At 38.0% G+C, this 19,830-nt stretch overlaps 2 protein-coding genes across 2 annotated transcripts in view; one reads left to right on the forward strand and one right to left on the reverse strand.

The window, feature by feature from the left end:
* LOC136267281 (intermembrane lipid transfer protein VPS13A-like) overlaps positions 1–19,830 on the reverse strand; it is a 68,839-nt gene that overhangs the window by 18,925 nt on the left and 30,084 nt on the right. Inside the window, exons 20-37 of the mRNA XM_066062369.1 lie at positions 11,811–11,927; positions 11,254–11,489; positions 9,991–10,147; positions 8,233–8,302; positions 8,097–8,177; positions 7,920–7,999; positions 7,166–7,311; positions 6,434–6,513; positions 5,957–6,210; positions 4,320–4,436; positions 3,962–4,117; positions 3,054–3,147; positions 2,825–2,895; positions 1,756–2,004; positions 1,500–1,700; positions 1,112–1,195; positions 1,011–1,061; positions 756–920 (exon numbers count right to left, since the gene is read on the reverse strand). Coding sequence (XP_065918441.1) covers positions 756–920; positions 1,011–1,061; positions 1,112–1,195; positions 1,500–1,700; positions 1,756–2,004; positions 2,825–2,895; positions 3,054–3,147; positions 3,962–4,117; positions 4,320–4,436; positions 5,957–6,210; positions 6,434–6,513; positions 7,166–7,311; positions 7,920–7,999; positions 8,097–8,177; positions 8,233–8,302; positions 9,991–10,147; positions 11,254–11,489; positions 11,811–11,927 — 2,409 coding nt within the window. The remainder of the gene's footprint in view (positions 1–755; positions 921–1,010; positions 1,062–1,111; positions 1,196–1,499; positions 1,701–1,755; positions 2,005–2,824; positions 2,896–3,053; positions 3,148–3,961; positions 4,118–4,319; positions 4,437–5,956; positions 6,211–6,433; positions 6,514–7,165; positions 7,312–7,919; positions 8,000–8,096; positions 8,178–8,232; positions 8,303–9,990; positions 10,148–11,253; positions 11,490–11,810; positions 11,928–19,830) is intronic.
* Positions 15,500–16,493, forward strand: LOC136267283 (uncharacterized). The gene is made up of 2 exons (XM_066062372.1): positions 15,500–15,654; positions 15,722–16,493. Exons 1-2 carry the CDS (start codon positions 15,592–15,594, stop codon positions 16,346–16,348), a joined length of 690 nt encoding a protein of 229 aa, XP_065918444.1. The 5' UTR covers positions 15,500–15,591; the 3' UTR covers positions 16,349–16,493.

Genomic DNA, 19,830 nt, shown 5'->3' on the forward strand with positions numbered 1-19,830 from the left:
GAGGATTTAAAAACCTGAGGTGACGTCAATAATTACCGAGGCGCACACCTATTGCAAGTGTCTAACCATTACAAAGATGATATATACAATTTGCTATTTTTGTACCTTTTCTTCTAAGCACTCACTACTCATTACATAATTCAGTTAGAAATGTATTTTCAATGGCAAAATTAAATGATACAGTATACTGGAAGTCATCAAGATTCCCAGAAATTGCATGCTATAGGGGTGTATGCAGGAATTCTGAAAAGGGGTTTTCATCACAGCTAAGTGACTGTTATATTAGAGTAGCTTACATTTGCATGTTAAAATGTGTCCTGGTTCATGATATATTCCAAGTTCTGGAAACCTATTTCTCAATGTTAAAGTCCAAATGGGTTTCCTAAAACTCCTGGAAACCACCCTATGCTCTACAAAACAGAGTGTTAGCTCATAGACCAAGCATTTTATAGACAAAAATTAAAGTGCAAGGTATTGTGTGTAAAAATTCTGGGCTCTTTATATGATATAATATTGTAGGTAATTTGTACCTTCAAATTAGCTACAAATTAACCAGCAAGAGCCAATATATTATTAAGGCATAGTGGCAACACTGTAGGATACTATTGGTTAGTAACAGAGAAGATGATTAGATCATACTTAAAATGCAAAGGTGGTACCCAATTTTAAACCAATCACATCACAAGTTTATAGAACAGAGAGTCATGATCTGATTTATACTAGAATAAGTATTGTCATGTAGTATGTATACCTACCTCACCACGTAACTGACATGTCCTGGAGATGTTGATAGTAATGTGGTCAAGGTTGTCCCGTACTTTACCACACAAAGACGATGATGGCAATATGTCATTAGATTTCTTGTGATATAATTCCATTTCTTGTTCATGCAAAATACTTACATAACGACCACTCTTTGCCTGTGTGGGTATACAGCACTCTCTCACACACACACAAATGCACACACACACAAGCACGCATACACTGCAAGTGTACAGACAAGAACACACCGTCAATGAATCTCTAAATGGAGTGACTCTTATTTCAAATGTTGGTCCAAGCTACATTAAACAAACCTTATACTACAAATACAACACAAGTTTAGCCTCACCAAATTGACCACTTTGAACGGAGCAGTCAGAGCACTGATGTCCACTTGGTTACTGGGCTTAGCAGCAGTTGGTGAGATGAAATCCTACAGAAACAGCTTTTGTATTGAACTATCAATGAAAGATGCACTATATAGTGTAAGTATTCAACATTTTTGCAACCAAAGTTGAACACATCACTTTACAGTGCAGTTTTATGAACTTATAGAGACTAATTTTAAGTGCTGCTAAAGCTTTTTACCATAGATTTTAGATCACTTGTAAAAGCCAGAAGGAAAAACATTTGGTTTAAAATCTGGTTAGCCTAACACAACCACAAAATCGTTTTACAGCATGCTGCTGCAAGTATATAGTCATTTATACTTCACATAAAACAAAACAAATACTGACTATTGCAACGTCGATGAAGAGCATCAAAAACCGTTTAGTCAGTGTTAGCTGCAGTGGTTCTTCAGCAGTCACATCAATGGTGAACTGTGGCATCTTCACATTAACTCTTTTAGCAAGGGCCTTGCTAGAACGAGTAAATGATGACTCAAGTTTCTCCTGATCAATTTCTAGCTCTCCAAATTCAGGTTTGTTCTTTACAACCTAAACATAAACAGCACACTATATCTCAAATTTCAAACAAACATTCAGGCTTTACTTGAGCTTTAACAACCCATGGTCTGTAATTACTTTCAATACTCTCAATAGGTTCTAGCAGTGGTTCCCATACTGCTAATTCATCATTGTAATATGATGCCTCCAGGCCTAGTTCTGTCGACACGGACAAATCAGCTAGCCAATCAGTAATCACAGCATCGGCAGTGGCGTTGAGGGCTATAGCTGGGTAGATCTTTTGGTTAATCTCGTTGTCCAGTCGCAGCTCAAATGCTGCTATCTTCACTTTCATCTAGCAAAGTAAAATAAAAGAATAATGTATGTAACGATATAGTTTACAGCAGGATCTTGATTATCCAAATAGAACAAGTAACTTTTCTATTAGAATTTATCAACAGTTCAGAGCAGTGTATGATCTATTAAGAATGATTGAATTGAACTCTGTGCATAAATCAATGGGCTTCATTTCATTTGTCTTGACAAATTCAAACACTTTTATGATGGAACTGGCACTCAAGCATTCGGCTAATGCAGGTACCTCCATACACTTTCTAATAATAACTCATGGTCCACATATATAAATTACTTGAGGTGTAATTATCAACAAGCAGTATATGCGTATGAGTTCTTTGTACAGAGGAATTTCATGATGTGTCCTTAACAACTACAACTTTGCACAATCAACTACAGTACCGCTCAAATGTAATGTCGTCTTGCGAGAGTACAAGCAATTAAAAAACTTGCTAATTAAAGGGTGTGTCACCCACTTTGTTTGCGAGTATTCATCCTAAACAAAACTTGATGAATACTCGCGAGTGATACGGGTACCGCGCCCTTTAATTAGCAAGTTTTTTAATTGCTTGCACTGTCGTGAGACGATGATACATTTGAACGGTACCGTACATTCAAGTCATAAGTACTGAAAAGAGAACTAGTGTCCTGTAAGTTTATATTTAAACAAATAAGTGAAAATTGGGTGGATTATAGGTGTAAAATGTTCCTAATTCCAAAACACTTGTTTCTGGACCATATTTGTACAAAGATTTGAACAAAATTTATGTTCTACCACTGTACGTAGTTTGCCAAATTTTCCTGCTGCTAATAGTTCTTACTGTGGGAAGGTTGACTACTGGTGAGGATGAGAAGACACTGGTATCCAGACTTATCGCCATGCTGGTAGCATCTGTGAAGGAAGATGTGTACGGTAATACAGTACACAGACAGATATGCATTGAATAATGTACTACATGTACATATTATACTTGTACAGATGCAGTGCACACCAGAGCCAAGCGCGTGCACACGCACACAGACACACAGACACACACAACATATACACACCTTCACCAGTGAGGTACCAAGAACTAGTGTCAATTGGTTGAGGCTCCCATAAGTTAGCACTTTCAATAGTGGATATCTGCCTTAACTCATCCGGCTACAGTGTACATGTAGCACATAACATAGAGATGACAGGGATTAACAAGTAGACCAAGACATAATATTCGTATGATAAAGTACTCTTGGTAACGAAAACATTTGCTGAAGATACAAGACGTCCATACATCAAATGAATCAATCTTTGAATTTAAAGATGTACAAATGGATACATTAAGACCTAAACCATGTGAATAATTGATTGAATTTCATAAACTTACATACTGTACACTGTACAGTATATCCAATTCTCTTGCAGGAAGTTGACTGGATACATTGCTACTGCTACTAAGGTACGTACCACTTAAATGCAACATTGTATTGTGAAAGTCAGGGCTCAACCCAGAATATTAACCTAGAGGGGGCGAAGTAAGTTGCTTCGGATTCTAGGGGGGTCTGGGGGCATGCTCCCCCAGGAAAATTTTGAAAATTTAGGTGTAAATATACTCAATTTTGGTGAAATTTTACTGTGATGCCATTGAATATTGACCATTGGATTATACAACTTTGGGATCAATTAAACCTTTCCATTTCTCAAGGCTTTAGGTATAAACCTAGGGGGGGCAATAGCTAACCCAGAGGGGGCCTGTGCCCCCCCCCGCCCCCCCCTAGATTAACCGTTTAAGTGTGAATGATTAAAAACCTTGCTAATTAAAAGGGTGTGGCACCTATTTCACTCGTGAGTATTCATTCTATTTCGTTTGGGATGAATACTCACAAGCGAAACGGGTGCCACACCACTAATTATCGAGTTTTTAATTGCTTACAGCAAGACGACGTTGCATTTGAGTGATACTGTACTACAAAACACTTACCTGTTGAGGAATCATGTTTGGTATCATGGCAAACAACATCTGTGTGGATGTGGGAGTCAAACTAACAAAGATACGAGTGAGATTGAATGTGATGTCTGTCGGATCAATATCTGGCTTGCCATGAGCATCCATTGTGAATGAAGTGACATCCAACAACTGAGAAAAAAAGAATACAATGTATCGTAACTGAAAAGCAATAAAATATAAACCTTCAGATAAGAAACTGGTTTGACAAAAATATGCACAGATGGATGCATCAAAAATAATGCGAGTTGTATAATACATATACTAACAGTTGTACATATCATACACACATATACAGTATGTACAAGTGTTCACCATATACAATATATAATACCTTCCAGCATTGTTTAGTGATATCCTGATAATGATTATATTCAACTAGTATCTTCTCAACATTTACTCTCATGTTTTGCGTCCAAGTGTACTTGTCTAGCTCAAAATGAGTCAGCCCCTACATGAGTAACACACAAACAACATACCATATACTTTAATACAGGTAGATAAAGTCTATCCATTTGGTACACTCTTTAGCATTTGTGTATGGCACAGTGGAGGGACCCAACAATACCAGAGGATTACTGCATAATAGTTTACCACTGGATGGTGGTGGTTTGCAAATATATTTACGTTCAAAATAAACATGGTACGTATAATTTTTTTACTGTTTGACATCACTTCGGTACAAGATGTGCCCTTTTGTCAACCACAACGCATTTGAGAATAGTACAAAAAGTGCCTCTGCAATCAATTCACTTGCTACAAAAATTAGACGATTCTCATGATACAGTAAAAGTCATAACGTGCTACACTAAAATCAAGTTTAACATCTATGCATGCAATAGTGGAGGATATAAAATCGTACAATAGTTCACAATTATGGTATAAAAATATCAAACAGTACAGTAGTACTGTTTAGTGGGGTTCCCCCAGAAGTGACGCATGTTGCTAAAATGCTACATCTAAAAACTATTATAGAAAAATCATACACAACAAAAATCACCTACGTATATGGAATAGTCTTACTCCATTCAATATCTAATACAGTGTTATAAACAAGAAAACACTTTCACGCATCTGGATATAGAATTTTTTTAAAAATTGTCAAAACCTGTAATTTGGTGTGCCTGCCTCACTGCTTGCCTGATTACAGTCACAAGGCTAGAGGCCAAATGAAACAAGGCTAGAGGCCAAATGAAACAGCACATGGCCACCATTTTTTAAGCCACAACAACAAACTCATGATGCCTTTTGTTGTTCTGACATATGTCTATCTTCTGCACTTTGCCATTCCTTTTATCTTCAATTAAATACTGTAGTCTTCTTCATGTCAGGAAACCATACAAAGGTGACATTTTTCCATATTTAGATGCAATGAAACGAAACTATTAGAGGTGCTTAATGGACTGTAGTATCCCTGAGTAGCAGCTAATATAAAACGATTGCAATGGGCCATGCCCCTTAAACCATACCTCTTGCTGAGGCCACGCTCCTCAACAATCTAACTCTGTAGAAAACAGGTATTGTACCACACCCCCAGCTTAATTTACTGCATAGCTGAGTAGCGAGATTGAGATACTCTAAAACAGCAGTCACAGCAACAGTGCATTTTATGCTCTTTAACAAACTAGTGGATTTAAAAATTATCAATTTAAAAATGAAGTAGGATTCCAGCAAGAAAAAGTAGTGAAACAAGAGATGATGGTAGCTATGAGGGAAAATTCCTACTTGGCATTGTAACAATGTAGGGGGAATCCCTACTGTGGCATTTAGTTCAGGGATTTTCCCACATTGCTACAATGGCAAGTAAGAATTTTCTCTCACAGCTACCATCATCTCTTGTTTCCCTACTTTTTACCACTGGAACCCCATAAATTAAAAATTTTTTTTATTGCACTAGTTCTAATACAAGAGCCAGAGACTATGAACATACCCACTGCTAAATACTGAGAGTCTGTCAGATGTAATTCTTACTTGAAAATTTATCACTAAGCAGGTTGGGTTTTCCATTAGAGCAGATTCAATTACTACGATGTCAGCATCTTGTTGGAAATTGAGCACAAATTCCAGCTTAGGTGGATTATTTTTCTGTTCTCCAATCAGATTTTCTAGAGCCACCTCAGGATTCTTGTCTTTCTGAGGGGGTACCACTTGGAGCCAAAATATCACCATGTCCATTAAGAAGTCCACCCATAAGTAAATGCGAGTCAGGGCAATGTCCAGAAGAACTAAAATATTGGAATAGAAAACAACATAAAGAAAGGACATATCAGTACCATGCATGTTCTAGATGGATAATAGTAAACATACTTCCTATACTTTTGAAGAATGCGTATAACCTTTTTCACAGCACAAACTGTATGTACATAGGTGTTTAATATGTGTGCATGCACAGTATGTAAAAGTATCATGATACAATTAGCAGACTGTAGTCTACATAGATCAACGTACCACTTTCATGACTGTTTTGGTCTCTGTGATAGCTGACAAGGACAGACGGTCTTGAGAACATCCCATGTGTTTCAACAGGTCTACATAATTAATATAATAAACATCATCACGAATACAAAACAAGTCAATACTCAAGCAAGAAGAACATCATATACATAAAACTATTTGGTCAGCGTGTGTGTAACATATGTTTATGGGTATGTGTGTGTGTGTGTGTGTGTGTGTGTGTGTGTGTGTGTGTGTGTGTGTGTGTGTGTGTGTGTGTGTGTGTGCGTGCGTGCGTATGTACGTGCATGCATGGTAGTACCCCTGTCCCTGAAATGTGGAGAAGACCAACAGAGTCAGGGTTCCTTAGTTGGCCCTGCAAGGGTTAAAACCATGCACATAGTCCATAATTGCAGTAGGATGACCGAACAAACTCACTCCCTGCTATTGTCCATCCCGGGACCATTCCTCATCCAACCTAAATAAAATATCTAATTAGTTGCTTAGATCCCTTGGCTAGGAGGGTGGGTGGGGAAGAGATGAAGAAGATTTCTGAACAGATGGTCAAGAAGTCAAGAGTGTGTCTGTGTACAAGCGTGCACAAATACAGTATGGCTTAATGCACATGTGAATAATTGTGTGCTATATTTTGTTAGAAAATTTAGACAATGTGCAAATATTTTTTGTATTGAGTTTACGACCAGACACCATTTACACCTACAATACACACAAGTTGGAAGCACATACTGTTTAAACGGAGCATCATCAGGAAGCCTGCCATCCCACATTGTCCATGTAGGGCTAGCGATGTCCATCTTGAGATCTCCACTGTAGAACTCATTCATCATTATAGTAATGGCTAGGAAGCTAGTGTCACACAAGATCTTTGGTTGCTGTGTAATAAGAATAAGATGTGCATGTGTTACCTGTATGTAGTGTAATGTGCGACTGCATTGTGTGCAATGCATGCACTCACGTGTGTATGTAGTGTCTGTGTGTATACACTGTGTGCGCGCGCGCGCGTGTGTGTGTGTGTGTGTGTGTGTGTGTGTGTGTGTGTGTGTGTGTGTGTGTGTGTGTGTGTGTGTGTGTGTGTGTGTGTGTGTGTACAGTGTGTGTGTACAGTGTGTGTGTGTGTGCGTGAGTGTGTGTGTGTGTGTGTGAGAGTGTGTGTGTGTGTGAGTGTGAGTGTGAGTGTGTGTGTGTGTGTGTGTGTGTGTGTGTGTGTGTGTGTGTGTGTGTGTGTGTGTGTGTGTGTGTGTGTGTGTGTGTGTGTGTGTGTGTGTGTGTGTGTGTGAGTGTGTGTGTGTGAGAGTGTGTGTGTGTGTGAGAGTGAGTGTGTGTGTGTGAGTGAGTGTGTGCGTGTGAGTGAGTGTGTGCGTGTGAGTGAGTGAGTGTGAGTGAGTGAGTGAGTGAGTGAGTGAGTGAGTGAGTGAGTGAGTGAGTGAGTGAGTGAGTGAGTGAGTGAGTGAGTGTTTTCATCCATCCATGACATTCTTACATTAAATGGATATTCCTGGTGCAGAACACACATCTGCATCTCATTCAAAACAACTGACAACTTTGTCTTCTGCAGTAATCCTACATGTGCACAATAGAGATGTGTAACAACACTGATCCAAGGTTAATCTTAATACTGAAAATGGTTCATTGCCTTCACACAAGTCACAATATTTACCTATTTCTTCACTTATTTCTGGTTTGGGAGCTGCTTCAATAATGGAGCCAGGGTAAGCATTTAGACCAGGGAAGAACATCTCTAGAGTTATAAACATAGTTGAGTAGTAACATGTACAGAACAGAACATGACTGACTGATTATCATCTCCTGGATTTCAATGATGAAGTTTTTCAGATCAATTCCAAACTGCATCCCTCCTTTTAGCTGTAGCAACACAATGACACTAACTAACTTTTGTTACTATGTACTAGTGCTGAGCGATAATATCGATAGTTTGATACTCGTGATCAAAAAATCATTATTGCAATATGATAATGACAGCTTACTATCGCAATATTGGTATAAGATTACTAGAAACATTGCTACCAAGTTTATTTAACTGTTTTGTAACTCTTTAGGCTTGCTTATTCATGAAATGTTTGGTTGCAAGGCTATAACAATCTGTGTATATTTATCAGCCACCCACGCAATTAGTCGATCGCTTTGCGAAGGGTCTAGAATTCCACTAAAAATGTTGCTTGAGAAACTGGCTTAGCTGTTTTTATAACTACTTGGCTTGCTTTATTGTGCAAAAGTTTGGCTGCAAGGCTGTAACAAAAATTGTAGAAATATCGGCTGCCAACGCAATTAATTACCTATTACAAGTGTAGCATGCATTGAATACTTGGAAACTTGACTGAAGATCATTCAAAGTCTAATTATCATGATATTATCATATCGTAAATAATACTTCAATACCTATTGTGATAGTGAATTTTCTACTATCGCTCAGCACTACTATGTACACAGGGTATATTTCCAAGTGAAGTGGGTTTAACAGGGCTTTTATCCCAATGAAGTGAATAATTAAATATTTTAATAAAGTGTAAACACAAAGAAAGGTATTATGAAAAGAAGCCTGCTACAATAGAGTAGAACATAAACAGTATGTAATAGTTATAACATAGCTACAAGGGATTTGCTGATATATACTCAGGTTTTGGGTGTACAGTAGACCCTCAGTTATCTGACCCTGAAATTGGAATTGACTGTTCGAATAGAGTATTTCAACAGCGGTCTGTATATAAATGCACTGACTTCAGTTATCTGAATAATAACCAAGGGTCCACTGTATATAATTCTGAGCAGTTGTACATATGATATGTAGGAATACAAATCCACACATTGCCCAAACAATTATTTAGTGATCAATATAGTTCATTACAATCAACTAGTTGTAACCCTAGTTTAGGCTCTAATATAAAATCCTACAATGTAAAGTTGCGTGTCACTCAATACAACAAAGTCAAAGCATATTGTATCTTTGGCATCAAAGCCATGAGCAAATCGCTTTCCCATGATATTGAAAGGAAAATATCAAGACATTGCCTGGCAATATGGCTAGTTAAACTCCAAGCAGCACCTTTAAATACCCACGCTAGAGTGGTACATATCACGGTAGACACAGAGTATCTATGTGTGTTCTCAGCTTTATCTCTATCACGAAGTTACCACTCTCCACTCTGCACAAAGTAACCACTCTGCACGAAGTAACCACTCTACAAACAAGTTTACTTATCTAGGCCTTTAGTAACTCCATAATTATTCCACGATTCGATGGCACTGATCAAAACATTAAACTCTCGCAACCGAAATTATCAATGATATCTCTAGGATTTGTCCAATAATTGTAACCAAAAAACGCAACCAGAATGTACTAGCTGTTTACCCATAATTAAACTTTTTAGACATGAATATATAACATTTCCAGTGGTTGCACTTGTATTGGCTTGGGTAATTGGTCGCCCTGTGCAGGCTATCAGCCTGATATGGACGGAAAGTGTGCCCTCGGGCATACATTTCAGGCAGAGCCCTCATGCCCGTGTTACAACTATTACATACATGTAGCTTACTATGAATTTCTCAGCTTTAATTTCAACTTCTACCATCTCTCTGTCAGGGTAGTCTTCCCTCATGAACTTGTTGACTAACAAGTCAATGCTTCTAAGCTGAGACAGTGCTGGACCACAAGGAACAGAGAATTCTACTTGATTATTCTTAACTTCATATCTGAAGTGAAAATACACCTGTATGTAATACCTACTGCTAATGTTAATATATCAAAGCACAGAACTGACTACAGTGGAGCCTGCATAATACTGTACAGCGTAATAAGTTGACGGGGGAAATTTTGATGAATTCTTTATCTCTTGACTATTGACGAGGAAAATTTTGATGAATGTCCTGCACCAGAAGTATTTTAATTAACTAGTCATGTGAGCTTTGACGAGGAAAATTTTGACGAATGCAAGCATTTCGTCAAAATTTCCCCCCGTCAAATTATTACGCTGTACGGTATATGACTACCATAAGGATCAATGAAAAATGTCACCATATTATATCAAGGTATCCCAAGGCCATTCTTTAAGATCTTAACCGGTTTCCGATTATAAACACCTGTAGCATCACACTCTAAACGCTCTGTAACTTCAGTCGAGCGTTTTAGTAGCCCCTGCGCTTATCCTGTAGTGGGCATGCCCTTAAGTGAACAGGAACAGGGATAACCGGTCTCTCGCGCACTATTGTGCAGTTAGATGATACAATCACGTACTTTCGGAATGTTAATAACAAACATTGTAGACAATTCTTCGATGTGATAATGGCACTACTAATAAAGAGAAACAATAAGGAGAGGGATTATATAGGTTGGAGTAGCGTGTTGCTACTTTTGTACGCCTCGAAACAGTGACCTTGTGCTTGTGTGCGCATGAGCACTTGCTCAAATGTTGGAAAACCAGACTTGGAGATAATCGCTTCAACTGTAAACTGGTTAGTGATGTTTATTGTGTTATTATAAACAATGCTAGCCTGTAAAGTAGTGAAATTACACGGTGGGTTTTACTTAGATCGATTTTCGTACTTTAAAGTTATATAATGGATTTGTGGTTGCTCTTGTGTAAACAACAAGTACATAATCGAATTCCTTGTTCTATAGTGAGTAAATTGATATATAGTTTTATAGGATTATATGGTATGGTGTGTAAGTTATAGCAATTTAGAAACAGTAGATTGGAGCCTCTACAAAAGTGGCGGTGAAGGGGTTTTAACTATGCATCTGGGATCCTCATTTTTAAGTGTCCTGTCCCATTGTATACTGACTGTAGTATTTTATTAACCTGGTGATATCTAGTAGTTCCACTTTTACACTGTGTTTTTCGGATAGGTACATGGGCTCCTTCCCTTTGTCATCTGATATAGTCTGGATGTAGTGTGACTGTTGTAGTGATATGATGGGGATGTACGGAGTGTCTGAACTCAGTTCCAGCCCAATGCAGATCTCTGAACACTGTAGTTCCAAATTTTGTTTCGGGATGAACTTAGCAATCTCAAGCAAAAGATTGTAATTCTGATTCTATAAGTACAAAATGTACAACATAATTCATAATCACCTAAAAACAAACATACATATAGTATGAATGTAATACACACACATTCCACACTACACACACACACTACACACACACTATACACACACACACACACACACACACACACACACACACACACACACACACACACACACACACACACACACACACACACACACACACACACACACACACACACACTCACAAATACACACACATACATACAAACACACAGACACACTCACTCACAAATACACACACATACATACAAACACACACACACACACACACACACACTCACACACCAGCTGTTCTAACAAGATTATACTGAATGCCTTGTGGTACATTATGATGATATTGTGCAGGCCCAACAGAACACAGGTGGCACCTGACCCACCAGCCTTTGTCGCATCCTCCCAAACCTGGAGAATGAGAGAATAACTGCTCATAACATGTCAGCTATGATACACAACATATAAAAATCACTAACTACAAAACATTAAAATGATACAGAACAGAACAAACCACAGTGGATATTGCTCAAACCGGTCACCTTCAAGACACAATTTCTTGGCTTTCATGCACAGGTGATTGGATTAAACAGGTAGATTACTGTATGTATTAACTTCTTACTTATGTCAACATGATAGCTTATTGCATTCCAATAGTGAAGCAATGCATGTTGTAAAAGTCTTGTACCTTGTAAATGTTCTTTATTGTGAAGAATGATAACACCTATGTCTGGTACCTGACTTTAAAATATATTAATAGAATGACAATAAATTACTACACATTGTAAGGGCTATCTCACTAGGAACATGTGAGATGGCTTAAACTGTAGTCAATTTTGACGCTAAAACTGTTGAATGTAGAAAAAATACCCTGATATTACGAATTGAACTGTTCAGTACAATTCATAGATAAATGTAGCTACACTGAAGGTGGAACAATTTAAGAACATCTGGAATTCAATTACTAATAATAATTCTTTTAGCCAGGTAGTGTAGTAAGGATCTATTTTAAAATTTGGATTTATCCCAGCATAGTCAGCTTTCCAAAATCAGGAAGCATAACTCCACTTTAAACGACAAATTATGCACAGAAGTATCTTCTCATCTGTTTTATAGCGTGTCTATCATGTTTCGCATGTGAATTGTTTAGAGAAAGCTCAAGGCATACAGGACACGCCTCTTTCTCTTAGAAGGAATTTGCTATTTCTGGTATCCTGCAAACCTATTACACTGTTTTTCGGTTGCATTACACTTATATAGTTTATAAGGAAAGTTGTTCACAATATGTTCTTTAACTCATTAAACTCAATTTTCGAAATAGCAGCCTCAATGAATCTTAGCTTCTTGAAAATGTAACACAGTGTTTACAAAACATTCATTTCATATATCTGTTTGCTGACGTGGACAAAATGACACACACACGCACGCACGCACGCACGTACGCGCACACACACACACTTGTCCAACAATTACAGTAACCAGGTGCATGCCTCGCTTTGGCTGGCTGTGGGGTGTGCACCTGGTTAACAAGTAAACACTTACAGGCACATCTGGATATCGAATTATTAAAAAAATCTATAACTCAAAATTTCATCTGCCAGCCTGTCTGACCACAGCCACAACAGCAATCTAGATATATAGGAAAACAAGATGTTGTGCCACGCCCACTAGCTTACTCTACTGCATAGCTGAGTGGCCAGATCAAGATATGCTAATACAGCAGTCACAGCCACACGTGTATTTCATAGCTATGCTCTAACAAAAAAGTTAACAAACTAGTGCAATAAAAATTTATTACTTAAAAATGAAGTAGGGTTCCAGTGATAAAAAGTAGTGAAACAAGAGATAATGGTAGCTGTGAGAGAAAATCCCTAGCTACTTGGCATTGGAGCAATGTGGCCTACTTTGGTATTACTCCTAAAATGCTGAGTAGAGATTTTTCTGCATCGCTACAATGGCAAGTAGCTATGGATTTTCTCTCATAGCTACCATCATCACTATATTTTATTACAGGAGCCCTACTTCATTATTAAATTGATAAGTTTTATTGCACTAGCAATATTTAGATTGTATCATATTTTTTCAGAACAGCTGGTCTGTAGTACTTATCACTACCATTGATGGTTTTTAGTGCCCAATATTCTTCTTGCCATAATATTTCAGATGATTTTTGCTTGAACTAAGACAACTTCTAAAGCTGAATACACAGGATGCACTGTACTTTGATGGTTGAAGAATTGTTACAATCATACAATACAACCTTTTAGAACTATTGTAATAATCACGTGCATCTAATAACCGGAGTCTACAGTATATCAGTACATATGACACTACATTTATTCACAAAAAAAAAATTATATCCTTGCAAAAACAACTTGACTTTACAAAAAAGGGTACGTCTACAAAAGTAAAAGTGACTGATGACTAAAGAGTTGATATCAAGTTTAATGCAATTTATGAAAATTTACCATTGGCCTTTGACCTCTAATTAGCTAGAATTTTTTCCACAGTAACTACATCGAAAAAGGTAGCCAAATTACTAGAGTTATTGGGAATTGATTAGGAATGTAAATGTATTCATTCTTGGCCAAGCCAAGCTGCTTTTTTTGCATGAATTATTGTTCCTAAGATCCAGCACTGGAACTGAAATAGCAAACTGGTACTGGAAAAACACTGGTTGCCACAAGAAAAAATCTATAACAAAACAGCTGAACTGACAAAAAGGGTGTGGCCATCAAACAACCATGGTGGAAACAGTTGTGAAATCAAGAAACAGCTGCAATGATGATATTAAGGTGGCGCTGAACTGATTAAGTCCAGCCGCACAAAACAATTTGTTTCAACCCACACGCTTAATGAGCTATTTTAGGGTGACCCAAAACTTCGCTAGTGTACAACTTAATCTACGCCTTAAAAGCTGTTGTGATAGCCTGTGATACTTTAGTTTAGCTTACAAAGTTTCATGAAATAACACGCCTTCATTTTTCGCCTATGAGACTTGCAAGTTTTAACCTGATTTTTAAAATAACTTGGCCAATGAACAACCTAGTGCTAAGCCACTTCGGTTCCAACCATTTCTCACCTTGTTGAACAATTCTACGCTTTCCTTTTCACTGACAACAACATGGAAAGTAGTGAAAACGCACACCCGTGGGCTACAACATTGGTTAACAACTCCATCAAACCCGAATCGTGAAAATTCAAAGCGTACTATTGTAGAGTATCGCTTACCCAATGCCTGTACCAAATTTTGATGGTCTGTGGTGCATAATTTTGAAGTTATTTAGCAAGAAAGGAGATGGTGTGGCTAATCAGGGTGCGGTCTGTATAACAGTAATCACGCGATGGCAGCTGGTGCCGTTCGCCAGTGAATTAACCAGAGTTGTGACAAGCTAATAGTTTTAAAGCGTGAATTGTATCAACAAAAGTAACTGGGTGGTCTGACAGAGCTTGTTCTGTTAGTCAACTAAGACGCTACGTTGTGGTCTATGAATTTCCGCGTTTGTTCGCGCATTACCACAAACATGCTATGTAACCTTAATGCACTGGCTGATAGTGGAGATAGGTATTACAGCTATGAGTAGCATTTGTGACCAAATATGGTTATGTGGTGGTTGTATTTATATAACTATTGTACCAAGTTTTGATTTCAATATCTCCTTTCAGTTTCAATTTTTACATGGTCCTTGCAAAGTACATGCTAACTGTGTAGAATTCCTATGTACTTGCTGTATGGCAAACTACCATTTGATCACATGGTTTTGATATGGTTTTGACATAGTTTTACACACTACATGGTTTTGAATTGGAGGTTACAATCCCATATAACAAGTAGGAATTCTACACAGTTAGCATGCACTTGGCAAGAGCCGTTACATTGAAACCAAAAAGAGATATTGAAACCAAAAGAGATATTGAAATGAAAACCTGGGTACAACAGATATATAAATACAGCCACCACAAAACCATATTTGGTCACAAATACTACCCATAACTGCAATACCAACCCAATATTTGTTATTAACCTACAAAATTTCTTTGTAAGTTGTTGTGCTTCACTGACAATAATCACAACATGTTTGTGTTTGTGCTATTGGCAATAATTGGTCTTTCAGCTGAAATAGAAGCTGATAAGAAGGTGAGTACTAACTTAGGTAGCTGTAATAAAGTCACTGAAGGATTATGGTACTTGCTGTTTTCATCAGGTTCAAGTGGTACAAACCATCTTACCTTACCGTCAACTAATGACCCCAAAATGGATATACAAACACTCTACCATCTTTGGACCACACGCTGTCTACACTCGATATCTCAAAATCTATCCTACCACTGGAGTAAAATGGCAACATGGACTACAACAACAACTGGTACCACCCGGTGTTCTATCAAGTACTGATAGTGTCACTGTTACAATCACTGTTGCTATGGATACTGTACTGGCTGATAGTAGAAATGATCATGACCCTTCATTTGGTATTGGTGATGGAACATTTTTCAATGGGTTTACTCTGTTTGATAAAGGCAATTATGGTAGTACCTCCCCATGTCATTTCATAGAAGGAGTCAGGGGTAATAACACTCTTGAAAATATAAGACGAGGAAGTGGTCCTACAACATCTTCACGGCAATATTCTAGCACAGTTAAGATTCAGATCAGGCCAACTGAGCAGTGGGGCTCCTGTGACACAGAACATGGCGAGGGATACACTAACATTGGCACTTATCAGCGTCGGTTAAATCTCTCCAAGGGTTTGTATCTTGAGATGTACCGTCATGACGCCTATGAAAGATATAACATAAATTACCTAATGGTTGAAATTGACATAGACTAATGAACTGTAGTGATCAGTGCCTGGTGTGAAACATCTGACTAAATTGTAGCTGCAAGGGCTTGCACAGTAGTTGGTAGTTATATTATTTTATCTTCTATGCATGTAACATGTTTTGCTGTATCAAATATGTAGATTGGTAACACAATTTTACTGCATTTTGCTAGCAGCTAGTACTCAGAGACGGATAAAATGCTAAGGAAATAAATAACTTCGCATCCAATTAATACCGAATCATACATGTAACGTGGTGGAAGCAAAATAATGTATACCCTCAGTTTCCTGAATTGATCAGACAGAACTGTGCATACATACCACATCAACCTGAAAGAAGACCGCATGGAAAGTCTGAAGGCTGTGTAATTATACGTTACATTACTTCCTGGGCAGGTAAACATTACTAGAAAGTATATTGGTAGTATATACTTGAGGCATACTTCCGAGTTACGTTGTAGAAATTGATAACTGATGGAATCTAAGTCTCCAACTAGCTACCAGTTTAACCCTCAAATCTATACACGAAAAACTTTTAGGTATACATGTTGACATTGAGATAGGTACGTAGGTACACACATACGAGAGACTTTATGAAGATAATTCCAGAAAGCCAGGCGAACACCCACAATCCTTGTGGATGCATGCCTAGTATAAAAATTACAGTGTTGGGATCATTACCAGTACTTTAACTAGGGAAATCATCTGCCACTATAGTTATCATCTACCACTATAGTTATCATCTACCACTATAGTTATCATCTACCACTATAGTTATCATCTACCACTATAGTTGGGGCGAGCCTGAGCGAGCCCCACACTAGCGAGTCGCCCACGTAACTTTCGTCTCAGCGACCATGCCCAAAAAACTACAGAAGAAATCGGAAAGAGACCCTGAAATAAACGGACTTACCGTGAAATAAACGGCATAAATCACAGCACTTCCATATATGTTCGTCTCATCGACCATGCCACGGAGAAATATACGATGTAGATTACAGCACTTCCATATATGTTCGTCTCATTGACCATGTCACGGAGAAATATACAACGTAGATTACAGCGTATGAAACACGTGTATCAGCGCGTGAATATGAAAATCACCTAAGGTTGGCTAAATGAATGCAGAAGAACGGCTTACAAGAAGGAGACAGCTGTACAGATTGAGAAGGGACCAAGAAACACCAGAAGAAGCTGAAGAAAGACGAAGGAGAAACAGAGAATACTCCAGAACAAGATATGCTCGGCAAAGGGACACAATCTTGCAGCAGAGAAGGCAGAATTAGTATGTAAAATAATGAATCAGTCACAAAACAATAACATTGATTTATCTACATAATAATTTTGTTTGCTTGCCCATTAAATATGTTCAGGCTCGTCCCACGATGCTGTTTGCATCTGTCTAGTTATCATCTACCAGTTATCATCTACCACTATAGTTATCATCTACCACTATAGTTATTATCTACCACTATAGTTATCATCTACCACTATAGTTATCATCTACCACTATAGTTATCATCTACCAGTTATCATCTACCACTATAGTTATCATCTACCACTATAGTTATCATCTACCACTATAGTTATCATCTACCACTATAGTTATCATCTACCACTATAGTTATCATCTACCACTATAGTTATCATCTACCACTATAGTTATCATCTACCACTATAGTTATCATCTACCACTATAGTTATCATCTGCCACTATAGTTATCATCTACCACTATAGTTATCATCTACCACTATAGTTATCATCTACCACTATAGTTATCATCTACCACTATAGTTATTGCTAATAGCTACAGCAGAAGTAAATTTACATGCCAGGTGATCAACCTTGTTTTCAGCAGTTTTCTAGTAGCTTCTAACCTTTATAGCTTTTTTGTTGGACATAGTATTCCTAAATAAGAGTGAATGGTGCTGGGCATATGCTGACCACATACAACTTTGAAATGACCTCTTGATAATACTACATGTGATGTTCAAGTATTATAGTTCAAGTATTTGAAAACATGGGAGGTTCTATTGAGTACATGCAGTTGAACACTGTGCTATGGTAAACTCTCAAGATACAGTGTGTGTAAAGGCACACTGCTCCTATTAAGTATCTCTGCTATTGTGTACAAAGCTATGCATCCTTAGTATCATGAGCCAGGGTTGTTGTATAATGCTCTATTGTGTCATTCATCATATTGGTAATGCAATACATACATCTGTGGCTTCTGTGCAGTCAGCAGTGACCCTTTGTTGCTAATTCTTTGCCCATTTTAGCTGGTAGCTACCTAAAATTTCTTGACATGACAATAGTACCCAGACCACAAGGCACACAATACAAGTTTGGCTACAATCTTCACTCACCAATCAGATTTGAGAATGCTTCTGATGTCAGGTATTCAATCTTTGCCTTTGTTCCTTTAGTCATCCTTGACGTATCTTCATAGTAGCTAGCATTACACAGCTTAAACAGTGTTCCATAGTTACTGAACATTGAGCAAAATGGTGCTTTATGTGTGATCATGTCTGGCATATTTGTTTTGCAGAATTGGATATGAGATTACCATGTGTGAAGCTTTTATGAAGACTACTCCAGGGGGAGACGGTATATGGTTAAGGTGGCGCTGAACCGATTAAGTTCAGCCGCACAAAACAATTTGTTTCAACCCACACGCTTAATGAGCTATTTTAGGGTGACCCAAAACTTCGCTAGTGTACAACTTAATCTACGCCTTAAAAGCTGTTGTGATAGCCTGTGATACTTTAGTTTAGCTTACAAAGTTTCATGAAATAACACGCCTTCATTTTTCGCCTATGAGACTCGCAAGTTTTAACCCGATTTTAAAATAACTTGGCCAATGAACAACCTAGCGCTAAGCCACTTCGGTTCCAACCATTTCTCACCTTGTAGAACAATTCTACGCTTTTCTTTTCACTGATAACAACATGGAAAGTAGTGAAAACGCACACCCGTAGGCTACAACATTGGCTAACAACTCCATCAAACCCGAATCGCGAAAATTTGAAGTGTACTATTGTAGAGTATCGCTTACCCAATGCCTGTACCAAATTTTGATGGTCTGTGGTACATAATTTTGAAGTTATGTAGCGACAAAGGAGATGGTGTGGCTAATCAGGGCGTGGTCCGTATAACAGTAATCACGCAATGGCAGCTGGTGCCTTTCGCCAATGAATTAACCAGAGTTGTGACAAGCTAATAATTTTATAGTGTGAATAACGTTAGTTGTATCAACAAAAGTAGCTGGGCGGTCTGACAGAGCTTGTTCTGTTTGTCAACTGAGACGCTTCGCAGTGGTCTATGAATTTCCGCGTTTGTTCATGCATTACCACAAACATGCTGTACAATTAACTTTGTGCGGCTGCCCTTAATCGGTTCAGCGCCACCTTAAGCAACTAAAAATGATTTTTTCCATCAGTTAGCATTGGCAATGTGGTAAATGTCACTAACTCAGAAAGTCCAGTTACTG

Source organism: Dysidea avara, chromosome 9, assembly GCF_963678975.1.
Source record: "Dysidea avara chromosome 9, odDysAvar1.4, whole genome shotgun sequence".
NCBI lineage: Eukaryota > Metazoa > Porifera > Demospongiae > Dictyoceratida > Dysideidae > Dysidea > Dysidea avara.

Coding starts and splice junctions, on each gene's coding strand:
- LOC136267283 (XM_066062372.1), top strand. CDS start 15,592: ATGTTTGTGTTTGTGCTATTGGCAATAATTGGTCTTTCAGCTGAAATA. Junction 15,655..15,721: donor AAATAGAAGCTGATAAGAAG/GTGAGTACTAAC, acceptor TGTTTTCATCAG/GTTCAAGTGGTACAAACCAT.